This window comes from Nicotiana tomentosiformis, chromosome 3 (assembly GCF_000390325.3).
Source record: "Nicotiana tomentosiformis chromosome 3, ASM39032v3, whole genome shotgun sequence".
Classification (NCBI taxonomy): Eukaryota; Viridiplantae; Streptophyta; class Magnoliopsida; order Solanales; family Solanaceae; genus Nicotiana; species Nicotiana tomentosiformis.
In genome coordinates this window covers 35313842-35340698 of record NC_090814.1, presented here as the reverse complement: position 1 = coordinate 35340698, position 26857 = coordinate 35313842, and the positions used below count along the sequence as shown (strand labels likewise).

The 26857-nt window shown below is 41.3% G+C and overlaps 1 protein-coding gene across 1 annotated transcript; it reads left to right on the top strand.

Annotated features, from left to right (window-relative positions):
- Positions 1–22478: 22478 nt before the first annotated feature.
- Positions 22479–23015, top strand: LOC138907611 (uncharacterized). The gene is made up of 2 exons (XM_070198215.1): positions 22479–22825; positions 22871–23015. Exons 1-2 carry the CDS (start codon positions 22479–22481, stop codon positions 23013–23015), a joined length of 492 nt encoding a protein of 163 aa, XP_070054316.1.
- The last annotated feature ends 3842 nt before the right edge of the window (positions 23016–26857 follow it).

Genomic DNA, 26857 nt, shown 5'->3' with positions numbered 1-26857 from the left:
CACATTCTCCACCTCTAAAACAAACGTTCGTCCTCGAATGGAGTTAGAAAAAGTACCTGAGCTGGTGAATAAGTGTGGATAACAGCTGCGTATATCATGCTCGGCCTCCCAAGTCGCCTCCTCGACCGGATGACCCCTTCACTGAACCTTTACGGAAGCAATGTTCTTTGACCTCAGCTTTCGAATCTGCCTATCTAAAATAGCCACTGGTTCCTCAACATAAGATAGATCCTTGTCCAACTGAACCGAACTGTAGTCTAACACATGAGACGGATCGCCGTGATATTTTTGAAGCATAGAAACATGGAATACCGGATGAACCGCAGAAAGACTAGGTGGTAGTGCAAGTCTATAAGCCACCTCTCCAACTCTCTCAAGAATCTCAAAAGGCCCAATATACCTAGGGCTCAACTTGCCCTTCTTCCCGAATCTCATCACACCCTTCATAGGCGAAACTCGGAGCAATACTCGCTCACCAACCATGAATGCAACATCACGAAACTTCCGATACGCATAACTCTTCTGTCTATATTAGGCTGTACGATGTCGATCCTGAATCAATTTAACCTTTTCCAAGGCATCCTGAACCAAGTCTGTACCCAAAAGTCTAGCCTCGCCTGGTTCGAACCAACCCACTGGAGACCGGCACTGCCTACCATACAAGGCCTCATACGGAGCCATCTGAATGCTTGACTGGTAACTGTTGTTGTAAGCAAACTCCGCAAGTGGTAAGAACTGATCCCAAGCACCCTCAAAATCTATCACACACGCACAAAGCATATCCTCCAGTATCTGAATAGTGCATTCGGACTGCCCGTCCGTTTGAGGGTAAAATGCTGTACTCAACTCTACACGAATACCCAACTCACGCTGTACTGCCCTCCAAAACCGTGAGGTAAACTGTGTACCCCGGTCAGAGATGATAGATACTGGTACACCGTGAAGTTTGACAATCTCGCGAATATATACCTGAGCCAGCTGCTCTGAAGAGTAAGTAGTAATCACATGAATGAAATGAGCTAATTTGGTCAGCCTATCCACAATCACCCAAACTGCATCAAACTTCCGCTGAGTCCGTGGGAGCCCAACAACGAAATCCATAGTGATCCGCTCCCATTTCCATTCTGGAATCTCTAACTTCTGAAGTAATCCACCCGGTCGCTGATGCTCATATTTCACCTGTTGACAATTTAGACACCGAGATACATACCCCACTATGTCTTTCTTCATCCGCCTCCACCAATAGTGTTGTCTCAAGTCCTGATACATCTTTGTAGCACCCGGATGAATGGAGTACCGCGAACTGTGAGCCTCCTGGAGAATCAACTCACGCAAGCCATCCACATTAGGCACACATAGCCTGCCCTGCATCCGTAATACATCATCATCTCCAATAGTGACTTCCTTGGCATCACCGTGTTGAACTGTATCCTTATGGACAAGCAGATGAGGGTCATCATACTGGCATTCCCTGATACGATCATAAAGAGAAAACTGAGAAACCACGCAAGCCAAAACTCGACTCGGCTCGAAAACATCCAATCTAACAAACTGGTTAGCCAAGGCCTGAACATCCAAAGCCAAAGGCCTCTCTGCTACCGAAAAATATGCTAAGCTGCCCAAACTCTCCGCCTTATGACTCAAGGCATCGGCCACCACATTGGCCTTCCCAGGATGATAGAGAATGGTGATATCATAATCCTTAAGCAACTCCAACCACTTCCGCTGCCGCAAGTTAAGATCCTTCTGTTTAAACAAATGCTGTAGACTCCGGTGATCGGTGTAGATCTCACAATGGACACCGTACAAATAATGCCACCAAATTTTTAAGGCATGAACAATAGCTGCTAACTCCAGGTCATGTATAGGATAATTCTTCTCATGCACCTTTAACTGTCTGGACGCGTAGGCAATCACCCTACCGTCTTGCATTAACACTGTGCCGAGACTAATACGCGACGTGTCATAATACACAGTATAAGATCTTGTACCTGTAGGTAATACCAATACTGGGGCTGTAGTCAAAGCTGTCTTGAGCTTTTGGAAGCTCTCCTCACATTCCTCGGTCCACCTGAACGGAGCACCCTTCTGGGTCAATTTGGTCATAGATGCAGCAATAGAAGAGAAACCCTTTATAAATCGGCGATAATACCCAGCCAAACCAAGGAAACTCCGGATTTCCATAACTGAGGTCGGTCTGGACCAACTCTGCACTGCTTCAATTTTCTTTGGATCTACCTTGATCCCCTCACACGAAACTATATGACCCAAAAATCCCACTGAATCAAGCCAGAATTCACACTTTGAAAATTTTGCATATAACTTCCTTTCTCTCAAAATCTGAAGCACAGTCCTCAGGTGTTGTTCATGATCTTCCCGACTCCAGGAATACACCAGAATGTCGTCAATAAACATAATGATGAAGGAATCAATATAGGGCTGAAATACACTATTCATTAAGTGCATAAATGCTGCTGGGGCATTGGTCAGCCCAAAGGACATCACAAGGAACTCGTAATGACCGTACCGGGTCCTGAAAGTAGTCTTCGGAATATCTGGCTCCCGAATATTCAACTGATGATAGCCTGAACGTAAGTCAATTTTAGAGAATACACTGGCACCCTGAAGCTGATCAAATAAGTCATCAATATGTGGCAACGGATACCTGTTCTTTACTGTAACCTTGTTCAACTGGCGATAATCAATACACATCTGCATAGAACCATCCTTCTGTTTTACAAATAAGACAGGAGCACCCCACGGCGATACACTAGGCCGAATGAAACCCTTATCAAGCAATTCCTGTAACTGTTCTTTTAATTCTTTCAACTCTGCTGGGGCCATACGGTATGGTGGAAAAGAAATGGGCTGAGTAACCGGTAATAGATCAATACCAAAATCAATATCCCTGTCAGGTGGCATACCCGGAAGATCTGCTGGAAATACATCAAGAAAAACCCTTACTACAGGAATTGACTCTACAGTAGGAGTATTAATACTAACATCTCTCACATAGGCCAGATACGCATCATACCCCTTCTCAACCATTTGTTGAGCTATAAGCAATGAAACAACCCTGCTAGGAACATGATCTGAGGTACCTCTCCACTCTAGCTACGGTAGACCCAGCATAGCCAATGTCACCGTCTTGGCATAACAATCAAGAATAGCATGATAGGACGACAACCAGTCCATGCCCAAAATAATATCGAAATCCACCATACTGAGCAATAATAAATCAACTCTGGTCTCAAAACCACTGATAACAATTAAACACGACCGATACACACAGTCCACAATAATGGATTCACCCACGGGTGTAGATACATAAACAGAAGAACTCAAGTAATCACGTGATATGCCCAAATACGGGGCAAAATAAGATGACACATAAGAATAAGTAGAGCCTGGATCAAATAAAACTGATGCATCTCTATGACAGACCAGAATAGTACCCGTGATAATAGAATCAGATGCAACAACATCTGTCCTAGCAGGAATGGCATAATATCTGGCCTGGCCTCCCCCTCTAGGGCGACCTCTACCTGTCCAACCTCCACCTCTAACTGGCTGTGCAGGTTGAGTGGCAACTGGTGCAGTAATAATGGCCTGAGAAGCTCGAGGACCCTATGGAATAGGTGGGGCCTGAGAAATTTGTGGAGGTGCACCCCTCCTAAATCTGGGGTAATCTCTCATAATATGATGAGTGTAACCACACTCAAAACAAGACCTCGGAGGACATGGCTGTTGGGACTGGCTCGGGCCTGATCAACTGGACTGTCCGCTGAAAGCACCCCATACAGGAGGTACAGAAGACACTGGTGGTGCATAATATGGAACCTGAGGTTTGGGAGTAGTCAGAATACCACTGGAAGCTGGAAATGCTGAATGAATAGGATGGCTCACATAACCTCTACCATGATGGGCTGCAACAGGGGCACGAGAATTATTATATGTTCCAGAATCTCGGGGTCTCTTAGCTTCCCTCTCTTCCCTCTCCCGAGTCCGCATACCTTTCAATCTTCTAGTAATTGACACCACATGTTAGTATGTGATGTCCATCTCTAGCTCTCGGGCAGTACTGTATCTGATACTAGGGTGAAGACCCTCAATAAATCTGCAAACCCGCTCTCGAACAGTAGCAACTAAGGCTGGTGCATGCCTAGCCAAATTACTGAATCGGACCGCATACTCTGACACAGTCATAGAGCCCTGACGCAACTGCTCAAACTCTGCGCACCATGCATCCCTAAGACTCTGAGGAACATACTCCCTTAAGAACATATCCAAAAATTGAGTCCAAGTGAGTGAAGATGCCTCAGCGGGACTATCTAACTCATATGCCTGCCACCACTGGTAGGCTGCTCCTCTAAACTGGAATACAATGAAAGAAACCCCACTGGAATCCACAATACCCATAGTATGAAAGATACGGTGACATTCCTCCAGAAAATCCGGAGCATCCTCTGAAGCTAAACCGCTGAAAGTGGGAGGGTGGTACTTCTTATACCTCTCGAGCCTGAGCTGCTCCCCCTCTGAAATTGCTGTCCTAATATCAGGCCAAACTGGGACAACTGGTTGCACTAGTATAACCTCTGGGGCATGGTCAACTTGGACATGTGGCTCTGGAGTACGGACGGTGGGAGTCTGCGCTCCTCCCCCAGCCTGAGATGTGGCAGGAGCAATTGGAATTAATCCTGCCTGAGCTAAAGTGCCAAACATGCTCAAAAACTGGGCAAGAGTCTCCTGAAGTGCAGGAGTAGTAACAGGCGTCTCAGGTGCCTGCTCTCCAACTGGAGCTACTGGTGGCTCTGGTGCAGCAGTTCGTGTAGGTGCTCTGGCTGCACCACGTGGTCTTCCTCGGCCTCTGGCTCGGCCTCTGCCCCGACCCCGGCCTCTTGCGGCTCCAATAGGTGGCGCGGGTATCTGATCATCAGATCCAGTTGTGCGTGTCCTCACCATCTGTGAGAGAATAGAAAGACAATTGTTTAGAACTTTGAAATCAACAAAGGCGCACGATAAGGAATCAAAGAAGTGAATATTTTCTAACAGTTCCATAGCCTCTCAAAGATAAGTACAGACGTCTCCGTACCGATCCGCAAGACTCTAAAAAACCTGCTTGTGACTCATAACACCTATGAACCTAATGCTCTGATACTAACTTGTCACGACCCCAAATTCCCTCCGTAGGATGTCGTGATGGCACCTAGTCTCTAAGACTAGGTAAGCCTATCAATGCGGAAAAATAATAATATCTGAAATAGATAAACTACAATTCAAATAATTTCAACTCCCAAAACCCGGTAGAAATAAATCACAAGCTTCTAAGAATTTATTCTCAATGTCTCTATAAGTCAAGGTCTAAATAAAATATAAGGAATCAACATAAAATGATAGAAGGGGACTCCGGAGTCTGCGGACGCTGGCAGATATACCTCGAAGTCTCCGTGCACAGGTAACTTACTGACGTCTAGGCTGGTAAAATGTACCTCGATCTGCACAAAAGATGTGCAGAAGCGTAGTATGAGTACACCACAGCGGTACCCGGTAAGTGCCAAGCCTAACTTCGGTAGAGTAGTGACGAGGTCAGGTGAGGCCCTACTGGAATAAAATAATGACATGGTAAAATGTTTATCAATGTAGTAAAATAAAAATGACATTGGAAATGAATCAAATAATATGTCACATTTAATGACACCAAATAATTGCAAATAATATCTCGTGGAATCAAAACAGAATTTCTTTCAACTTTATGAAAATCACAACAATTAATCGAAAGCAACTATGGCCATAAATCAATATCAACAAGGGCACTACCGAGGTACCGCCTCATAGTCCCAAATTATAAATAATTTCACAATATCTCATTTCCTTATATCACCGCGGGAGCCTTCAAAATTTATTTAAAGAAAGCATTTTTTTTTCCGAAATAGCATCCCGCGTTTTAGCCACCCTTATCACACCGCATGACTTCTAGCAGTCACCCCTAATAGCCATGCGTATCAAGCCACCCTTATCTCACCGTATGCGTTTCAACACCCAGACCTTATACCACCGCATGCGTATCAATATCACAATATATCATAATTTGCACCTCAAATGCCCAATATTTTAATTTTCCACAAAACAATCTACAACAATATTTTTCAATAATAAAGAGCTCACGGCTCATGCCAGAATAATCCAAAAAAAAAATCTTACAAAAATATTCAAGAATAAATAATTTAGGAAAATAATATTTCTAATTTTTAATACGTTGCTTCAATATCAAATTTAAAAATGTCAAATACTTCATATTAATAATATTTAATTTAAAAAAAATCAACCTTCACATAATGCACAGTATAAAAGAAACCAAGTTTCAATTAAACAGGTAAAACAATTAGCAGGAAAAGGTAAACAAAGGCAAACAAATTTAAAATATATATATATCACAGATCAATGATGAAGAATATAACAAGATAAAATAATTTAATAAATGCGCAACAATGATCTACACAATTTAAAAATATAATCTTTCACATTTAGCCCGTGTACACACTCATCACCTTGTGTACACGACTTTCAACATATTTCAATAATCACATTAATACCAATTCTAGGGGAAATTTCTACCACAAAAGGTTAGACAAGTCACTTACCTCGACTTGCTCCAATTTAATCAAGTATTATGCTTTTTCCTCGATTTTCCGATTCCGATCGACTCCTATCTAGTCATAATCAATTCGATACAGTCAACAAAAATTATAGTAATCAATTCCATAAGAAAATATTATATTTTTCAATAAAATCCAAAATTAGCTCAAAGTTTGCCCGTGGGGCCCACATCACGGAATCCGGCGAAAGTTACGAAATATGAACGCCCATTCAACCATGAGTCTAACCATACCAAAATGACTAAATTCCAATAACGATTCGACCCTCAAATCCACTTATCTATCCAAGAGGGTTTTCAAAATTTTCCAACTTAAATCACAAATTAAATGTTAAAAACCGTGCTGGATTCGGGTAATCTAACCAAGATTGAGTTAAGAACACTTACCCCAATGTTTTTCCTTGAAGTTATATCAAAAATCGCCTCTGCTCAAGCTCCAAGTTGTTAAAAGTGGCGAATGGGACGAAGCCCCCCTGATTTTATATCTTACAGATCTGTCCAGGGTGACCTCGATCATGGGGTCCAATCCTGGACTTCGATCATAGGAGTCCGATCATGGGGAGTCCGATTAAGGGGAGTCCGACCATGGGCCTCGGTCATGGCCTTCGATCATGGCCCTCGACCCTGGGGCTCAATCACAGCCATCAATCCTGGCTATCGATCATGGCTTCGATCTTTATGGCCTTCGATCACTGGCCTTGGTCATAGCCCTCGATCCTGGGCCTTCGATCAGTGGCCTTCGATCACTGGCCTTCGAGCTTGTCTTTGATCACTGGATCTCGAGCTTGCCTTCGATCCTCGGCTCGATTTCTGGGAGCTCGATTTCACAGCAGAAGAGAATTTGCAGCAGCTTTTGCAGCAGCTGTTTAAGTCCCATTTTGATCCGTTAACCATCCGAAACTCACCCGAGGCCCTCGGGACCTCAACCCAATACACCAACAAGTCCTAAAACATCATATGAACTTATTTGAAACCTCAAATTACAACGAACAATGCTAAAATCACGAATCACACATAGGTTCAAGCCTAATGAACTTTGAAACTTTCAATTTCTACAAACAACACCGAAACCTATCAAATCAAGTCCGATTGATATCAAATTTTGCACGCAAGTCATAAATGACATAATGGAGCTATGAAAATTTTCATAATTGGATTTCGACCCCGATATCAAAAAGTCAACCCCTCGGTCAAACTTCCCAAAAATTCAACTTTCGGCATTTCAAGCCTAATTCCACTACGGACTTCCAAATAAAATTCCGATCACGCTCCTAAGTCCAAAATCACCATACGGAGCTGTTGGAATCATCAAAATTCTATTCCGGGGTCATTTGCACATAATTCGACATCCGATCACTATTTGAACTTAAACTTTAAATTTTTTCATCAAAATTCCATATCTCGGGGTAGGGACCTCGGAATTTGATTTCGGGCATACGCCCAAGTCCCAATTCATGATACGGACCTACCGAAACTGTCAAAATACTGATCCGAGTCTATTTACTCAAAATGTTGACCAAAGTCAACTCAGTTGTGTTTTAAACATCTAATTCACATTTTAATCCATTTTTCACCTGAAAACTTTCCAAATTTTTTATGGACTGCACACACAAGTCGAGTAATGGTAAATAGTGCTTAGATCACATAATTAATCATTAAATTTAAAGATGACATTTTGGGTCATCACAGATCACCCCCGGGTATGTGCATGGTAAGGTTATATGGTGGTTTGATGATTTTGAGAATAACTCTTGGCACGTTTGAGGACGAACGTATGTTTAAGTGGGGGAGAATGTAATGACCCAACCGGTCGTTTTGAGCATTTGCACTTTGCTCAGTAGTTTGGGGCATGAGTAGCTCCGTATAATGTATTAAGACTTGTGTGCAAAATTTGAGTTCATTCCGAGTTGATTTGATATGTTTCGCAGCGAGTTTTTGGAAGTCGAATGTTCATTAAGTTTAATTTGAGGTGTATTTCATCGTTTTGATGTTGTTATGCATTATTTGAGGCCTCGAGTAAGTCCGTATTATGTTATGAGACTTTTTGGTATGTTCGTACGGGGTGTGGGTGAGTTTCGAATAGGTTTGGGTTGTGTTGCGCTCGTTTTTCTTATGTTTCGACGCCGTTTCTTCAAGCATAAATGATATCATATTGAACAAATGAGTTCCGATTTCTGTTTTGATTGAAGCACTAGATCCGTATCGTAATTATGGACCCGTAAAAAAAAGAATCTTTGAATTTGGACATCGTATGAGAATTTTATGGTCATTTTACTAAGAATTGGGTTGCCAGATTTGTCAGCTTAATTACGAAATTGCCACTGACTGCGTATTTAAAAATCTACACATTTCCAAATATTGAAACCAACATATCTCCTTCATTATAAGGTCAAATAGAGTAATTCAAAAGCCTATCGTGACTGAAATTTCACAAGGACTCCATTGGAGGCATCAAAAGCAAGTTTTGGGATTGTTTAGCATGCTAAACAAGGCAGAACAGCTGAGCAAAAATACTTAATATCGACGGTTTGTTCATTTGGTCATATTTTGAGTTGGGGAGCTCGGATTTGGACAATTTGTGGTGGCATTTTTTATTATATGGATTGGGCTAAGTGTTCTATACTCGATTTTGATTATATTTCATGAATCCATCTTCGTTTTTGGCATTTGATTGATGATTTCAAAGTGAAATTTGGGGGTTTTGTCTAAAATTTTATAAAGTGAATTTTTGAGTTTTGAACATCGATTCGGAGTCGAATTTGAGTGAAAGTAGTATGGTTGGACTCGTAATTGAATGAGTTATCGGATTTTGTAAGTTTTGTCGGGTTCCGAGGCGCGGGCCCGGGTTTGACTTTTTGGTCGATTTTGAAATTTTGATTAAAGATTCGACCTTTATTGATTGGGTTTATTTCCTTTGACATTATTTGATGTATTTGAGTTGCTTTTGGCTAGTTTCGAGTCGTTCAGATGGTCGTTACGCGCGAGATTACCTTTTTTGGAGCATCGTTTGACTTGCTGGGTATTGGATTTGGCTTGTTCGAGGTAAGTAACTCTTTTAACTTAGTGCTGGGGGTATGAAACCCCGTAATACGTGTTATGTGATTAGTATTGAGGTGACACACATGCTAGGTGACGGACGTGTGGGCGTGCACCATATAAATTGGGACTCTGTTGCTTCCATGGCACTGTATAATGGCCCTAGTTTGTTGATATTTGTAATTTCACCATGCGATAAAGTAATTGAGCTGTCAATTATGCTAAATATCATGTTTAGGCTTCATGCTGAAGTTGTTAGGACCCATAGTGGTCGTTTCTTGCTGTCATCTCACTGATTTCATTGATATTTCGTACTCAGTCATATTCATGCATACATATCATATCTCAGTCTCATTTATTGTTATTGATACATCATATCGTTGTTGTCGGGCTAGTTTTATGACATTGTGAGCCCGTGAGTGAGACTGGAGAGAGTGATGACTGAGTGAGGCCGAGGGCCTGAGTGAGAGTGACATTTTGGGATCGGGCTGCACGCCGCAGCATATTATATTATACTTAATAGGATCGGGCTGCACACCGCAGCATAGTATATTATACTTTATGGGATCGGGATGCACGCCGCACCAATATATTGATTATATTTTATGGGATCGAGCTGCACGCCGCAGAGATATATTGATTACATTTTATGTGATCGGACTGCACGTCGCAACGATATAGCGCTTGGGCTGAAGGAGCCTCTCCGAAGTCTGCACACCTCAGTGAGCTCAGTCGACTATATATATATATGTGGATCGGGCTGCACGCCGCAACGGTTATTGTACAGCGCTGAGTGATAGAGTTTGCTGAGCATTGAGCATAGTGAGAGAGGATGCGAGACAGTGAGATTGAGTACTCTGAGAGTGTGAGTACATGATTCATCTCTGGGATACATGGCATTTGCATGCACACATGACATACATGCATAGAGATGCATTTTTCCTCATGCTATATAGTATCACGTCATTCATGACTTTTTACACACATTGATATGTGGGCATAGAGAGGTATTTTTCACTTGTTATCTAGAAAGAAAATGAAACATCTTATTTATTGTGGAAAGAATATTTGGAAAAATTATAGTTTTCAAACTTACTCGTATTTTTGGCATTTTGGTAAAAGATTTTGGGTTTTCACTGAGATACTAGAAAAGCATGGCCATTTTCTAGAACTGTGAACGAGCTGAGCATCTTACTTCTAAGATACCTCTTTTATTACCTGTATTATGCTGTTATAAACTGATGTGGAATATTGGTATTGTACCCGACCTTGTGTTAGCTCGTCACTGCTTTCAACCTAAGGTTAGGTTTGTTACTTACTGAGTACATGTGGTCGGTTGTACTGATACTACACTTCTGCACCTTGTGTGCAGATGTTGGCTGTTGATGTTGTTGTGTTCGATGGGAGCTGGATTGGAGATGTACCTGCGTCCCGGTTGTAGCTGCCCTTTGTTCGTGGTAGCTTTAGATCTATAAAGCTCTGTTTATGTACTTTTCAAACAGATGATATAGTTATTTCCTTTCAACTTTGTAAATTCTATTCTTAGAAGCTCATGATTTGTATTACTAGTTCTTGGGAAATGTATAGGATTTAGATATTTTGTTTTACTTAGTTGTCTTATTAAATTTCATTGAAATTGGATAGTTGTTAATTGGCTTACCTAGCGGGTTGGGTTAGGTGCCATCACAACTAGTTGGATTTTGGGTCGTGACAATTTCGAAGCGAGGTAAGTCTCCTTTCTAACCTTGTAAGAGGGAATTAACCCCATAGGTGAATTGATATAATATGTGCTTCTATTTGTGGGGGCTACGTATGCACAAGGTGACGAGAGTCCATATGTAGCTACTATTATGCTTATGTCCAGGTAGTCTAGTACCCAAATCATGTTATACTTGCGATGTTTGCACCCTACTTGTTAATTTAATTGCTTAAATCATATTGAAACTTGATAAAGGAATTTATAAAAGGTTAAACTTTATTTTCTTGACCGTTAATGAGAATTGGTATTTCCTTGAATAATTACCCCTTAATAAATCTTTAATTGGTTGTTTTAAATATATTTTCTCTATTGTGGAGCGGGCCGAACGTCTCGGTTACAGATAGGTGCATCTATGGTTCGCGTCGTTCGACCCTCGGCAGTGCACAGTTTAAATATTTATGTTGGATGGGGCCGTACGCACTCGGCATGATTTGTATATGATAAATCTTTGGAATTAATAATAATCGATATTGCTTTATTGGCCTGAGATACAAAATATTAAATGACAAAAATAAATTTGAAAATTTTCTATTAACAAAAGAATTGTTTACTTACTTCATATTATTGAGTTACAGTTGTTCTATACAATCCATGCTTAATTTTAATATTGATATTTTATTGTTAGCCCATAGTAAGTGTCAGAGTAGACCCCTCGTCACTACTTCTTCGAGGTTAGACTGGATACTTACTGGGTATGCGTTGATTTACGTGCTCATACTACACTTGTTGTACATTTTTGTGCAGGTGCATATATATCTAGTGGCCTTGTGGGCTCAGAGGCACGGTTATTGCGGGGACTTAGGTAAGCTGCATTCCACGTTACGAGTCCGCAACACACACAGAGTCTCCATCCGAGTTATTTATACACTCTTGTCTAATTGTATCCCAGACAGATATAGTATTTTACTGTATTTCTGTGATGACCCAAAGGGTCATCTTGTGATTTAAGACTCTATTCCGGGCTCGTTAGCCTTAAAAGCCTCATTTTTATTCACCTCGATTTATGTGCGCAGTCCGGACGTAAATCTGGAAAGCCTTTGTGTGGGAATTTATGAAATAATAAATTTTGGAATTTAAAAGTGATTTTTAGTTGACTTTGGTCAATGTTTTGAGTAAACGGACCCGGACCTGTGTTCCGACGGTCCCGGAAGGTCCGTAATAAAATATAGGACTTGGACGTATGCCCGAAATCGAATTCCGAGGTCCGTAGCTCGAGAAATGAATGTTTAATGAAAATGGTAAGACTGAAATTCGAAGGATTTAAAGAAATTGATTAATACTTGATCTCGTTGGTATCGGGCCCGTATTTTGGTTCCGGAGCCCGGTACATGTTTAACATAATATATAAGTCATGTCTGTGAAATTTAGTAGAAATCGGAGTTGATTTGACGTGGTTCGGACGTCCAGTTGAGAAGATAGTAATTTTGAAATGTTCTTGAGAAATTCATGAGTTTTGGTGCTATTTTCGTAGTTTTAGGTGTTAATTTCGTGATTTGATCACACGAGCAAGTTCATATGATATTTTTAGACTTGCGTGCATGTTTGGTTTGAAGCCCCGTAGGCTCGGGTGAGTTTCAGATAGGATACGGAGTGATTTTAGAACTTAAAAATTTGCTGGTGTAACTGATGTCTGTAGCAGGCCTCTGATCTCGCAATTGCGAGATCAGACTTCACAAATGCGAACTAAGCAGGCATGGCAATTGCGAGATTTTTATCGCAATTGCAAAGAAAGCCTGGGCCAGCAGTTCTCGCAATTGCGAGCTTACCTTCGCAATTGCGAAGGGGGTCTGGGGAAGGGTATGTTCGCAAATGCGAACTTCTATCCGCAATTGTGATGGGTCAAATTGTCGCAAATGCGACATATTCTTCGCATTTGCGAAGGCAGCGGAAATATGAAGGTTCTCGCATTTGCGATGACTCCTTCGCATTTGCGAGCTTCGCAATTGCGAAGCTCAAGTCGTAAATACGACATCCGCAGCTGATAACTTTGGACTTAGACGAGATTTTTCATTCATTCTTCAATTTTTCGAACCCTAAACCTTAAGAGGCGATTTTTCAAAGACCAAATCTTCTCCATATCATATGTAAGTGATTCCTAACTATTTCCTTTCAATCTTTTAACAAGATTTCAACTTAGAATCTAGGATTTTCATGGTGGAATTAGGGATTTTTGGGTAGAACTTAGGAATTTCGAAATTTGGGGATTTAGACCTCAAATTGAGATCGGATTCTAAAACTAATTATATATCCGGGCTCGGGGGAGAATGGGTAAACGGATTTTGGTTCGAGCCTCAAGTTTGGACCAAGCGGGCCCGAGGTCGATTTTTGACTTTTGTTGGAAAAACTTAGGAAAACTATAATTATGCATTAAAGTTGATTCCTTAGCGATAATTGATGATATTAAACTAATTATTACTAGATACGAGTGGGTTGGAGGTGAATTCTAAAGGAAAAGCGGTACTTGAGCAGTGATTGGCCTGCGAAATCGAGGTAAGTATTGTGTCTAACTTTAACTTGAGGGAATAGGTATTGTGTGAGTATTTGCTACATGTTTTTGTTGTTGAATACGATATATAGATGAGGTGATGAGCATCTATGCATTGTGGTCGAGTCATAGTATGCGAGTGAAATTCCATTCTTGCGAATGTGTAGTCTTAAACTTTGTTATCCATGCTTATTGTTGGTATTGAAATGTTGGGAGACCTGTATCCAGTTCTACCGAGGTTGATAAAATTGTGAATATTGATTCAAGATTGAGGTGTTAAATTGTTAAAGTAATCGTTGATGAAATATTGATTTCTTTGTGAAACTTCTCCCTATCCGTTGTTATTGATTCTGTGAATTGTGAGGAAGAGTGTAAAGCACGAAGGGTGATGCCGTGCATGATTTATTTATATTGCGAGGAAGAGAGTAAAATCACGAAGGGTGATGCCATACATTCTTAGGGTGATGCCGTGCATTCTTATCTATTATTTGGTGAGGCTAAGAGTAAAAACACGAAGGGTGATGCCGTGCATTCTTATCTATTATTTGGTGAGGCTGAGAGTAAAAGCACGAAGGGTGATGCCGTACAGTTTTTCTTTCTGTTTTAATTGCTTAAATTGTTACTGTGTACCGTTTAAATCTGTGTTTTTGTTATTCTCACTCCTTATATTGAAATCTCCCACTGTATGCCCCTCCCAATTGTTTTCTGTTTATTTCTTTATTTGCTGTTATTTCCACTAACATGATTATACTATTCAGGTTTTATGTGGTGTCCTGTCCTAGCCTCGTCACTACTTCGCCGAGGTTAGGCTCGACACTTACCAGTACATGGGGTCGGTTGTACTGATACTGTACTCTGCACTTTTTGTGCAGATCCAGGTACCGGTCCGAGCTGATTTGAGATAGTAGTTGACTTCACCGCATGAGACCCGAGGTAGATCTGCCGATGTCCGTAGATTCCTGGAGTCTCTTCCTTATTATTCATTTACTGTTTTATTTAGTTCACAAACAGTTATACATTTTTCTTTCAGCCAAATACTTGTAGTAGATTCTTAGTAGTCCGTGAGTTGTGACTCTAGATCATGGGTAGTTAGACACTAGTATTATTTTTGAAGTATCGTTATACCATTTCGTTTGTTATCTTGGTATCATGTGTTGAATGGTAGTGGAACTTCGTATATGTTTTTAAATGTTTTAAGGTCGTAAACCTCTAATGTTGGCTTGCCTAGCAAGTGCAGCGTTAGGCGCCATTATGGTCCCGATAGTGAAAAATCGGATCGTGATAATTTTCTAGTTGATGCTCATACACGCGTGACTCCGGGTTTTGGGGGTGCTCTTGGGTTGTTCAGTATTAAAGTTATATTGTCATTTACTCTGTAAATTTTATCTCTTACTATGTAATTGAAGGAAATTATGATTTTAAAAATACTAAAATGAGTAATAAAGTTAGTCATTTAATTGTTGGCTTTCCTGACTACAGTGTTAGGCGCCAACACGACCTTTACACGAGCTCTTTCTTGCTTCTTGTTATAACTTCTGGTCCCTTTTCTGAGTTATGAAGACCTATATTTATAGCTGTGAAAGAGAATAGTTGTGATGAGAACAATCTTTCTGACCAATCAGATTGCAGAGTGACAAAGCCGCATTTGATTGGCCAGAACATGTCACTTGCACATGTGACGCTATTTCATTAGCCTTTTAATTTGACGTGGCATGCCTTGTCATTTTTACACGTGGCACGATCCTATTAGCTCTCTCGTCTGATTTGGCGTGCCACATCATTTGACACGTCCAAACTGGGCCTCTAGGAAGATGACATCTTGGGCCTACTGAAGTGGGCTCATTACTTGTAGCCTAACTAAATGGGCTAGCCCAATCATTGTTTATTGGACTTAAATAATTAATCCAATATTTGTCCATAATATTTATTTGGACTAATTGATTTAAAAAATGGTCCAATTTATTTTATTGAATTTAGATCCAATAAATTTTATATGCCTACATCAATACCAACATTAAGAAAACCAATACCAATAGCAGAATTACAGAAACGTAAGCATTAATATAGTGCTTTTGTCTCTCCTTTTACCAATAGATAATTATAAGATATCTATATTTATTAATTCAAGTAGAGTAACCAATTAATTTAAAATTTAAAAATCAAAAGTTTTTTTTAATTAGAAAGATAATTTATTTTGTCTTAACAATGCCACTTGGCTTTTTGTGGTTATGCCACTTGGCTTAATATAGTGATTTGCTTGTCCTTTTATATTTTCACTAGTATTAGTACTTGCACGATGTGGGGTGATATTAAAAGAAATTTATCATAATATATTTTATATATCAAGTAACAAATATGTAAATTATGACTATTGAGTTTTAAAGCTCAACTATTTGTCTCCTTGCATTGTGTTTAATTAATCCAATTTCTCATATCAAAATTTTATTACTTAAGTTAAAAACATAGCATTTTAGTGATATGAAACACAAAATAAAAATATATAATCTGCGATACAAATAATTTGAAATGATCAATTAAAAATACATAATAATTAGATGAAAACTAGATTCAATGACGCCTCAAATGAAATTGTAAAATTTATTTATACACTACATTTATAGGTGCATTCGTTATTTGTCTATCATCTATTACACTAACATCTTCAGCCCCTTCTATTTGTCAACCGTGAAATAGCAACATAATATCGTGCTCCTACTAATATTGATTTCTTCAAAACCAACCCGCTTGAGACAATAATTGATTTCAACTTATATTATGATACGCCTCTTTTTGTTTTAGTTTTGGAATTTTTTTTGGGGTTTTCAAACTTACCTCTTTTATTTGACTAAATTATTTTCTCAAGTTTGAATTTTTATGTTGTTACTACTACAAAATGCATTTTCTTTCAATGTTGTTTTTCTTGTTCTTCTGTTATTTTTTTTAATTTTTTTTTACTAATAAGCTAAACATGATCGTTATTGGGATTTTTACCTAGTTATACTATATTAGAAACTTATTTACTTATATTCTCTATGTTTTGTAGTTTTTAATAAGTATCTAGGTTTTTCTTACAAATTGTATACATTGCTCCTTAAAATACTCTCACCCCATTATTAGTACTTTCAATTAAGGAATTCAATTACATCCTATCCTTTTTTCCCCTTTTCCTCTTTTCTCTTCTTTTTTTTTTACATCAAAATCCCTTAATTTACGCCAAGAATCTTCATCTTCTCTCTTTCCACAATTGCTAACAACTTTATATTATTAAAAAATAAAGAAATATTCCAAAATTGTATGATAACTGTATCATAATTGTATTTGAATTATATCAGATACATCAATCATAAAACATAATTGCATCATACTTGTATCATAATTGTATCTAACTTGTATCTGATACATTAATACCCAAAATAATACCTGATACAATACTAATAAATTAATATACAATTATCATATATTTGTGATACAAACTGTAAAATTCGTCATGGACTAACAACTGCTCGTAATAATATACAATGAATATACAATTATCATACATTTGTAATACAATTCCTGCAACAATTATGATACATATACAATTATAATACAATCGCGATACATTTCTGAAATATTATGATACAATTATGATCTTCATCTTTTTCAAATTTCAATCACAACTCTACTAAAAATATAATATAATCGTATTATAATTGTATTAGTATTGTATCGAGTATTCTTTTGGGTACTGATGTATCATATACAAGTCACATACAATAAAGATTTTAGAAAGAAAGAAAAGAAGATTCAAAACTTAACCACATCTTGATTCTAGAGCAATATTCCGAATTTCATCTACATTGTATGAATAAGAAATAGAGATTTTGGGCGATTAGTAAGATTTTAGAAAGAGAGAAATTGGGTATAAAAATCTTTGGAAAAGGAAATGAATCGGAAATGGGGGGGGGGGGGGGGATATAAAAATAATTTTGGGTGATTATTAAGAAAGAGAGAGAAAAAGAAACAGAATCTTAAATGTAGGGGAGAGTTTTTGGAAATGGGCTAAAATTAAGGGATCTTATATTTTTTTTTCTTTTTTAAGGTTTTGTATATAACTTGTAAATATAGATATACAAAGTAATTAATAAGGAACCTAAATAAAAATGGTAAATAGGTTTCTATTATAGTATAGCTAGGTAAAAATTCCATCGTTATTGCACCAAACATCAACTTCATACCACTTCAACACTCAGATGTTTTCAAGATAATAGTCAATGTGCATAGAAACTATAACAAATACAAATCAAACTCTAGTATTGCCATATAATAGATAGATATTTAAAAGTAGATTGTGATGACCCGATAGGTCATCTTATGTTTTAAAACCTAATTATGTGATCCGAAGCCTTAAATATCTTAATTTAGCCTTTCTCGATTTGCGTGCGCAGTCCGGGGGTCTTTCTGGGAAGCTTTTATGTTAAAAACTGAGAAAAGTATGAAATTTTGCCTTAAAATCCATGTGAGTTGACTTCGGTCAATGTTTCAAACAAACGGACCCGGATTCCTATTTTGATGGTCCCGATGGGTCCGTATCGCGATTTAAAACTTGGATGTATACCCGAAATTAAATTTGGAAGTCTCTACCCCGAGTTATCGCATTTTATATAAATTTGAAAGTTTAAAGCTTAATGAACTTGAAATGTTTGACCGATGTTTGACTTTTGGATATCGGATCCGTATTTTGGTTACAGAGACCGGTATAGGTCCAATAGTACATTTATGACTTGTTTGTCAAATTTGGTGAGAAACGGGATAGGTTTGATGTGATTCGGATGTCCGGTTGTAAAAATAGAAGTTTCAAAGTTTTCTTGAAAATTTTATTTGATTTGGTGTTCAATTCGTAGTTCTATGTAACGACCCGGTCGGCCGTTCCGAGAGTTGTAGCCCTGTTTCCCCCATTTCTGCTTCCTTATCTGTTGTTCAGCTTTATTTATTTGCATCGGGTTGGTTGGTCGGGGTTCAGAGTGATTTTGAAGTGGAATGAGACACTTAGTCTCTTAATTTGGATATTTAGTTGGAAAAGTCAACCGGAAGTTGACTTAGAAGTAAATGATCTCGGATTAGGGTTTTTATGGTTCGGATAGCTTCGTTAGGTATTTTTGGACTTAGGGATGTGTTCGGAATGTAATTTGGAGGTCCGTGGTAGAATTAGGCTTGAATTGGCAAAATTGGAAATTTGGCGATTTTCGGTCGGCAGTGGAAAATTAGATATCGGGGTTGGAATGGAATTCTGGAAGTTGGAGTAGGTTCGTAGTGTCATTTGTGATGTGTGTGCAAAATTTCAGGTCATTCAGACGTGGTTTGGTTGGTTTCGGCATCGTTGGCGGATTTTGAAAGTTTAGAAATCCTTAGGCTTGAATTCGGGGTTAATTCAGTGTTTTGGTGTTGTTTTGGGTGTTCCGAAGGTTCGACTAAGTTCATGTAGGGATATGTGACCTATTGGTGTAATTGGTTGAGGTCCCGAGGGCCTCAGGATGATTTCAGGTGGTTAACGGGAGTTTGAACTTGGGAAAATACAACTGAAGCTGCTGTGTTATGTGATAACCGCACCTGCAGTTAGGGGTCCGTAGGTGCGACGCCGCAGAAGCGGTAAGGAAGCCGCAGATTCGAAATTGGAGGGCTTGAGGAGAAACCGCAGATGCGGTGAATTTGACACATCTGCGCGCCCGCAGGTGCGATGCCTGGGGCACATGTGCGATTTTCGGAGTTTTAGTGATTTTCGCAGATGCGGACTTTTGGACGCAGAAGCGGCACCGCTGGTGAGCTACTTTGACCGCAGATGCGGTAATGCCTGGGCAGAAGGTATAAAAAGGACCCTTCGCGAATTTTGGCAATTCTTCACCATTTTTCATCCGGGTTTTGGAGCTTTCGGAGGGTTTTGAAGAGGGATTCAAGGGGAAACTCGTTGAGGTAAGGTTTTTTGAACTTAATACTCATATCTATGATGAATTTCCGTTGATTAAGCATGAAAATTGTAGAAAGTAGAGGTGAAAATTGGGGAAATTAGGGCTTGGAATAGGAGTGTTTAATTTGGGTAATTGAGGGGCCAAACGAGGTCGGATTTTGGTAAATTTGGTATGTATGGACTCGTGAATGAATGAGGTTTCCAGTTTTGTATTTTTTGTTGGATTCCGAGATGTGGGCTCGGGGATCGGGTTTGGCCAATTTCAGGAATTTTGGTTTAATGTGATATTTTTGATGTGGACTTCGTTCCTTTAGCATATATTAATGATATAATACTGATTTTGGATAGATTCGGGGCGATTTGTGGCCGAATCGAGCGGCAAGGGCATTGCGGAGTAGATTTTTGTCCGGTTTGAGGTAAGTAACGATTGTATATCTAGACCCGAGGGTATGAAACCCCGAAATTTCGTACTATTTCACTACATCGAGGTGACGCACATGCTAGGTGACAGGCGTGTGGGCGTGCACCGTTAGGGATTGTGACTTGGTCCATCCCGTAGCAACTATAGAGTTGCATATTTTGATTAAGCTGTATAATTTGCTATATGTTTTAGAAAGAATTCTTATAATTTGGGCTGAACGCCATGTTTGGGGCCTTGTACCTGTACTGTTTGGACCCACAGGGGTATTTTATACTATCCTCACACTGTTTTGATTTGAAAGCATATCCTTAGTCATGATTTTTCTTGTTCACTATTTAATTCAGTTTCATTTCTCTATTTTAAATATGTGAAAGTTGTTTTAGGCTGAGTCCCCTGATTTTTACCGAAACGCCCCGAGTGGCTTGTGAGGTTGATGGCTGAGTAAGGCCGAGGGCCTGATTGTGAGGATATATAGATCGGGCTGCACGTCGCAGCAATATATATATATATATATATATATATATATATATATATATATATATATATATATATATGGATCGGGCTGCATGCCGCAACGATATATGGATCGGGCTACACGCCGCAATGATATATGGATCGGGTTGCACGCCGCAACGATATTGGGTCGGGCTGCACGCCGCAGCGATATAGCGCTTGATCTGTAGGAGCCCCTCCGGAGTCTGTACACCACTAGTGAGCGCAAGTACCTACTGAGTGTGAGTGCTGAGTGATGAGTATTGAGTTATGAGTGACTGTGAGGCTTGCCCGAAGGGCTGTTTATGAGTGATATTTTGCCCGAGGGGCTTGTTTATGAAATCGGTTTTTCCACTCTATTTTTATATTGAGCCTCTATTGAAACTGTTGAAAATGTTTTCATATGATTCTCATTGAAACTGGAGTCTTACGAGATATTTTGATTTGGATACTGATTTGGCCTTTATTGTTTTCACAGAGCGTTTATGTTGTGATCTTCATGTGATTTTACTGCTCGTCACTGCACTCAGCCTTTATTTATAGTTTTTACTTACTGAGTTGGCGTACTCACGTTACTCCCAGCACCTTGTGTGTAGATCCAGGTGCCAGGACATCTGAGTGAGTGCTGATTCTTCCTCAGTTTATCCCGGAGCTTAGCAAGGTAGCTGCACGCCGACCGCAACCTTGCCTTCTCCCTCCTATCTTCTAATTGTTCATTTTTATTACTTATCTTGTCATTTGAGTAGACTGTATCAAACTTGTATTCTAGATGCTCATGACTAGTTACACCGAGGTCGGGCCGTTGATTTTTATGTTTGTTTATTTTCACTTGTTTTGAAGTGTTTAATGAAAGATTTATGAAGAAAAAGGTTAGTAAATGAATTATTGAAAGGAATCATTTTATGCTTTGAATAATGAATCGGCTAGCCTAGTACTGCGATAGGCGCCATCACGACCGGGATAGTTTGGGGTCGTGACAAGTTGGTATCAGAGCCTAGGTTACATAGTTCTTACCAGTCATTAGCAGGTTTAGTAGAGTCTTGCAGATCGGTGCAGAGACGTCCGTACTTATCTTCGAGAGGCTGCAGAGCCCTTAGGAAAATCTCACATTCTTGAATTCTTGTCGTGCGAATCTATTGATTCTGGTAACTAAACTTCTGTTATTTTATTCTCTCACAGATGGTGAGGACACGTGCTACCGGGCAGGATGATCAGCCACCAGTTGGACCCACGAGGGGCGAGGCCGCGGTCGAGGCCGTGGTAGGATTAGAGGTGCAGGCCATGCAGCAGTCGGGGCAGCACCCATAGACCCACCCGTTATTCTAGACCAGGTCCCAGTCGCAGATGTTCCAGCGGGACCAGCCCAGGAACCGACTGTGCCTATTATTATCCCAGGTCTTCAGGAGACCTTGGCTCAAATCTTGACCGTGTGCACCAGTCTTGCTCAGGCGATCGCTGTTTCTACTACAGCAGCTACTTCTCAAGCCGGGGGAGGAAATCAGACTCCCGCCGCTCGTACCCCCGAGTAGGTTGTTCAGGGACTTCAGACACCGGGGGCACCTCCAGCCCAGCCGGTTGCACCTGCTCAGGACTATGTGGTTCTAGTCATGCCTGATGACGAGCATCGTAGATTGGAGAGGTTTAATAGACTTCAGCCTCCGACTTTCAGTGGTGCAGAGGGCGAGGATGCCCAGGGTTTCTTGGACAAGTGTTAGAGGATTCTTCATACAACGGGTATTTTGGAGACCAGTGGGGGTCTCGTTCACTACTTTCCAGTTTTTAGGAGCTGTCTTTACTTGGTGGGAGGCTTATGAGAGGCGTAGGCCTGTTGGTGCAGCGCTTCTTACCTGGCAGCAGTTCTCCGCTCTCTTTTTGGAGAAGTATGTGCCACAGTCCCACAGGGAGGAGCTGCGCAGGCAGTTTGAGCAGTTGCGTCATGATGATATGACTGTGACGCAGTATGAGATGAGATTTTCAGAGCTAGCTCATCATGCTGTTTGGTTGGTTCCCACAGATAGGGAGAGGATCAGGAGGTTCGTGGATGGTCTCACATATCAGCTTTAGATTCTTATGACCAGAGAGAGGGTGTCAGGTGCTACTTTTGAGCAGGTTGTTGATATTGCCCAAGAGATTGAGTCAGTTCATCGCCAGGAGCGAGATGAGAGGGAGGCCAAGAGGCCTTGGGGATCTGGTAGTTTCGGTGGTGTTCCTTTGAGAGGCTAGTTTCAGCACAGCAGAGGGCGTCTATTTAGGCTTGCTCAGCCAGCTCGCGCAGTTTATAGTGGTGCACCATCGGGGCATGGTTCCCGCAGTTCTCATCCGGGCCGCTCATCATTCAGTGCCCTTCCAGCCCAGATTCATCCCGTGCACCATCGGTTCAGGGCTCCTCCATGTCAGGTTCTTCTATCAGTTATCCCGGTGCTAGGGGTTTCCTTCAGTCCCCGTCCCCCGCACTAGGGAGTTGTTACGAGTGTGGAGAGTTTGGGCATATGAGGAGGCAGTGTCCTCATTTTCTTGGGGGTCCATCTCAGCAGAGGAGTCATCCCTTGACTTCAGCTCTAGTTACTTCACCACCTGCCCAGGCAGCTAGGGGTGGGGGTCAGGCAGCTAGAGGCCACCCTAGAGGGGGAGGTCGATTAGCTAGAGGTCAGGCCCAATTTTATGCACTTCCAGCCAGACCAGATGCTATGGCCTGAGATGCCGTGATTACAGGTATTGTTTCAGTTTGTCACCGAGATGCCTCAGTCTTATTTGATCCCGGTTCCACATATTCATATGTTTCGTCATATTTTTCTCATTTTTTGGATATGCCCCGTGAGTCCTTAGTTATATTTGTTCATGTGTCGACTCCGGTGGGCGACACTATTATTGTGGACCGTGTGTATCGGTCATGTATGATGTCTATCGGGGGGTCTGGAGACCCGAGTGGATTTGTTATTGCTCAGTATGGTGGACTTCGATGTGATATTAGGCATGGATTGGCTTTCTCCATGTCATGCTGTTCTAGATTGTCACGCTAAGACCGTGACCTTAGCGATGCCGGGATTTCTGAGGGTTGAGTGGAGAGGCTCCATAGATTATGTGCCTAGTAGGGTGATTTCATACCTGAAGGCTCAGTGCATAGTAGAGAAAGGGTGTCTATATTATTTGGCTTTTGTGAGAGATGTCAGTGCAGAGACTCCCACTATTGATTCTGTTCCTGTGGTCCGTGATTTTCCGGATGTGTTTCCTGCAGACCTGCGGGGCATGCCGCCTGACAGGGATATTGATTTTGGTATTGATTTGGTGCCAGGCATTCAGCTTATTTCTATTCCATCGTATAGTATGGCACCGGTGGAGTTGAAGGAATTGAAAGAGCAGCTTCAGGAACTCTTAGATAAGGGGTTTATTCGGCCTAGTGTGTCACTTTGGGGTGCACCGGTGTTATTTGTGAAGAAGAAGGATGATTCCATGAGAATGTGTATTGACTACAGGCAGTTGAACAAGGTCACAGTCAAGAATAATTATCCTTTGCCTCGTATCGATGATTTATTTGACTAGCTTTAGGGAGCCAGGGTGTTCTCTATGATTGATTTGAGGTCCGGGAATCATCAGCTGAAGATTCGGGATTCAGATATCTCTAAGACGGCTTTCAGGACCCGTTATGGCCATTATGAGTTCTTGGTGATGTCTTTTGGGCTGACCAATGCCCCAGCAACGTTCATGCATTTGATGAACAGTGTATTTCAACCATATTTGGATTACTTCGTTATTGTGTTCATTGATGACATCCTGGTGTACTCTCGTATCCATGAGGAGCATGCTCAGCATTTGAGAGTTGTATTGCAGAGATTGAGGGAGGAGAAACTTTATGCAAAGTTCTCCAAGTGTGAGTTTCAGCTTGGCTCAGTAGCTTTCTTGGGGCACGTGGTGTCCAGTAAGGGTATTTAGGTAGATCCGAAGAAGATAGAGGTGGTGCAGAGTTGGCCCAGACCGTCCTCAGCTACGGAGATTAGGAGCTTCCTTGGTTTGGCGGGCTATTACCGTCGCTTTGTGGAGGGATTTTCTTCTATTGCTTAGCCCTTGACCAAATTGACCTAGAAGGGTGCTCCGTTCAGGTGGTCAGACAAGTTTGAGGAGAGCTTTCAGAAGCTCAAGGCTGCCTTGACCATAGCTCCAGTGTTAGTTCTGCCATCAACTTTAGGTTCTTATACCGTGTATTATGATGCCTTGAGGATAGGGATTGGTTGTGTCTTGATGCAGGAGGGTAGGGTGATTGCCTACGCCTCACGCTAGTTGAAGACCCATGAGAAGAATTATCCGGTGCATGATCTTGCGTTAGCAGCCATTGTTCACGCCTTGAAGATTTGGCGTCATTATTTGTATGGGGTTCATTGTGAGATTTATACTGATCATCGGAGTCTGCAACATCTGTTTAAGCAGAAAGATCTGAATTTGCATTAGCGGATCTCAAGGACTATGATATCACTATTCTATACCATCCGGGGAAGGCCAATGTGGTGGCTGATGCCTTGAGTCTCCTGGCGGAGAGTTTGGGGAGTTTAGCATATCTTCCAGCAGTAGAGAGACCTATAGCACTTGCTGTTCAAGCCTTAGCGGGCCAGCTTGTGAGATTGGATATATCGGAGCCTAGTCGGGTGTTGGCTTGCGTAGTCTCCAGGTCTTCTCTTTATGACCGTATCAGGGAGCGCCAGTATGATGACCCACACTTGCTCGTTCTTCAGGATAGGGTCCGGCGAGGTGATGCCTGGGATGTGACTATTGGTGATGATGGTGTGATGAGGATGCATGGTCGGATATGCGTGCCTAATGTGGATGGGCTTCGGGAGTTGATTCTTGAGGAGGCCCACAGCTCGCGGTATTCCATCCATCCGGGTGTCGTGAAGATGTACCAGGATTTGAGGCAACATTATTGGTGGAGGCGGATGAAGAAGGATATCGTTGGATTTGTAGCTCGGTGTCTTAACTGTCAGCAGGTTAAGTATGAGCACCAGAGGCCATGTGGATTACTTCAGAGGCTAGATATCCCAGAGTAGAAGTGGGAGCGGATCACCATGGACTTTGTAGTTAGGCTGCCATGGACTTCGAGGATGTTTGATGCTATTTGGGTTATTGTGGATCGGCTGACCAAGTCCGCACACTTCATTCCTGTTGGTACTACTTACACTTCGGAGCGGTTAGCTGAGATTTATATCCGGGAGATTGTTCGACTGCATGGGTTTCCAGTTTCCATCATTTTTGATAGGGGTATTCAGTTCACATCGCAATTTTGGAGGGCCGTGCAGTGGGAGTTGGGAACACAGGTTGAGTTAAGCATAACTTTTCACCCTCAGACGGACGGGCAGTCCGAGCACACTATTTAGATATTGGAGGACATGTTGCGCGCCTGTGTTATTGATTTTGGGGGTTCATGGGACCGGTTTCTGCCACTCGCGGAGTTTGCATATAATAATAGTTATTAGTGGAGTATTCAGATGGCTCCATATGAGGCTTTATATGGGAGGAGGTGTAGATCTCCGGTTGGTTGGTTTGAGCTGGGTGAGGCTAGACTCTTGGGTACAGATTTGGTACAGGATGCTTTAGATAAGGTGAAGTTGATTCAGGAGCGGCTTCGCACAACGCAGTCTAGGCAGAAGAGCTATGCGGACAGTAAGGTCCGTGATGTATCTTTCATGGTTGGGGAGAAGGTTCTGCTGAAGGTGTCACCCATGAAGGGTGTTATGCGGTTTGGGAAGAGGGGCAAGTTGAGCCCCCGATTCATTGGGCCTTTTGAGGTGCTTTAGAGCATAGGGGACGTGGCTTATAGGCTTGCTTTGCCACCTAGCTTGTCGAGTGTGCATCCGGTATTTCATGTTTCCATGCTTCGGAAGTATGTTGGTGACCCATCCCATGTTTTGGACTTCAGCACGGTTCAGTTAGAGGGTGATAAGACCTATGATGTGGAGCCAATGGCTATTTTGGATTGGCAGGTTCGAAGGTGGAGGTCAAAGGATATAGCTTCAGTTAAGGTGCAGTGGAGAGGGCAGCCAGTGGAGGAGGCCACCTGGTAGACCGAGCGGGAGATG

Coding starts and splice junctions, on each gene's coding strand:
- LOC138907611 (XM_070198215.1), top strand. CDS start 22,479: ATGCCCAGGGTTTCTTGGACAAGTGTTAGAGGATTCTTCATACAACGG. Junction 22,826..22,870: donor GATAGGGAGAGGATCAGGAG/GTTCGTGGATGG, acceptor TCTTATGACCAG/AGAGAGGGTGTCAGGTGCTA.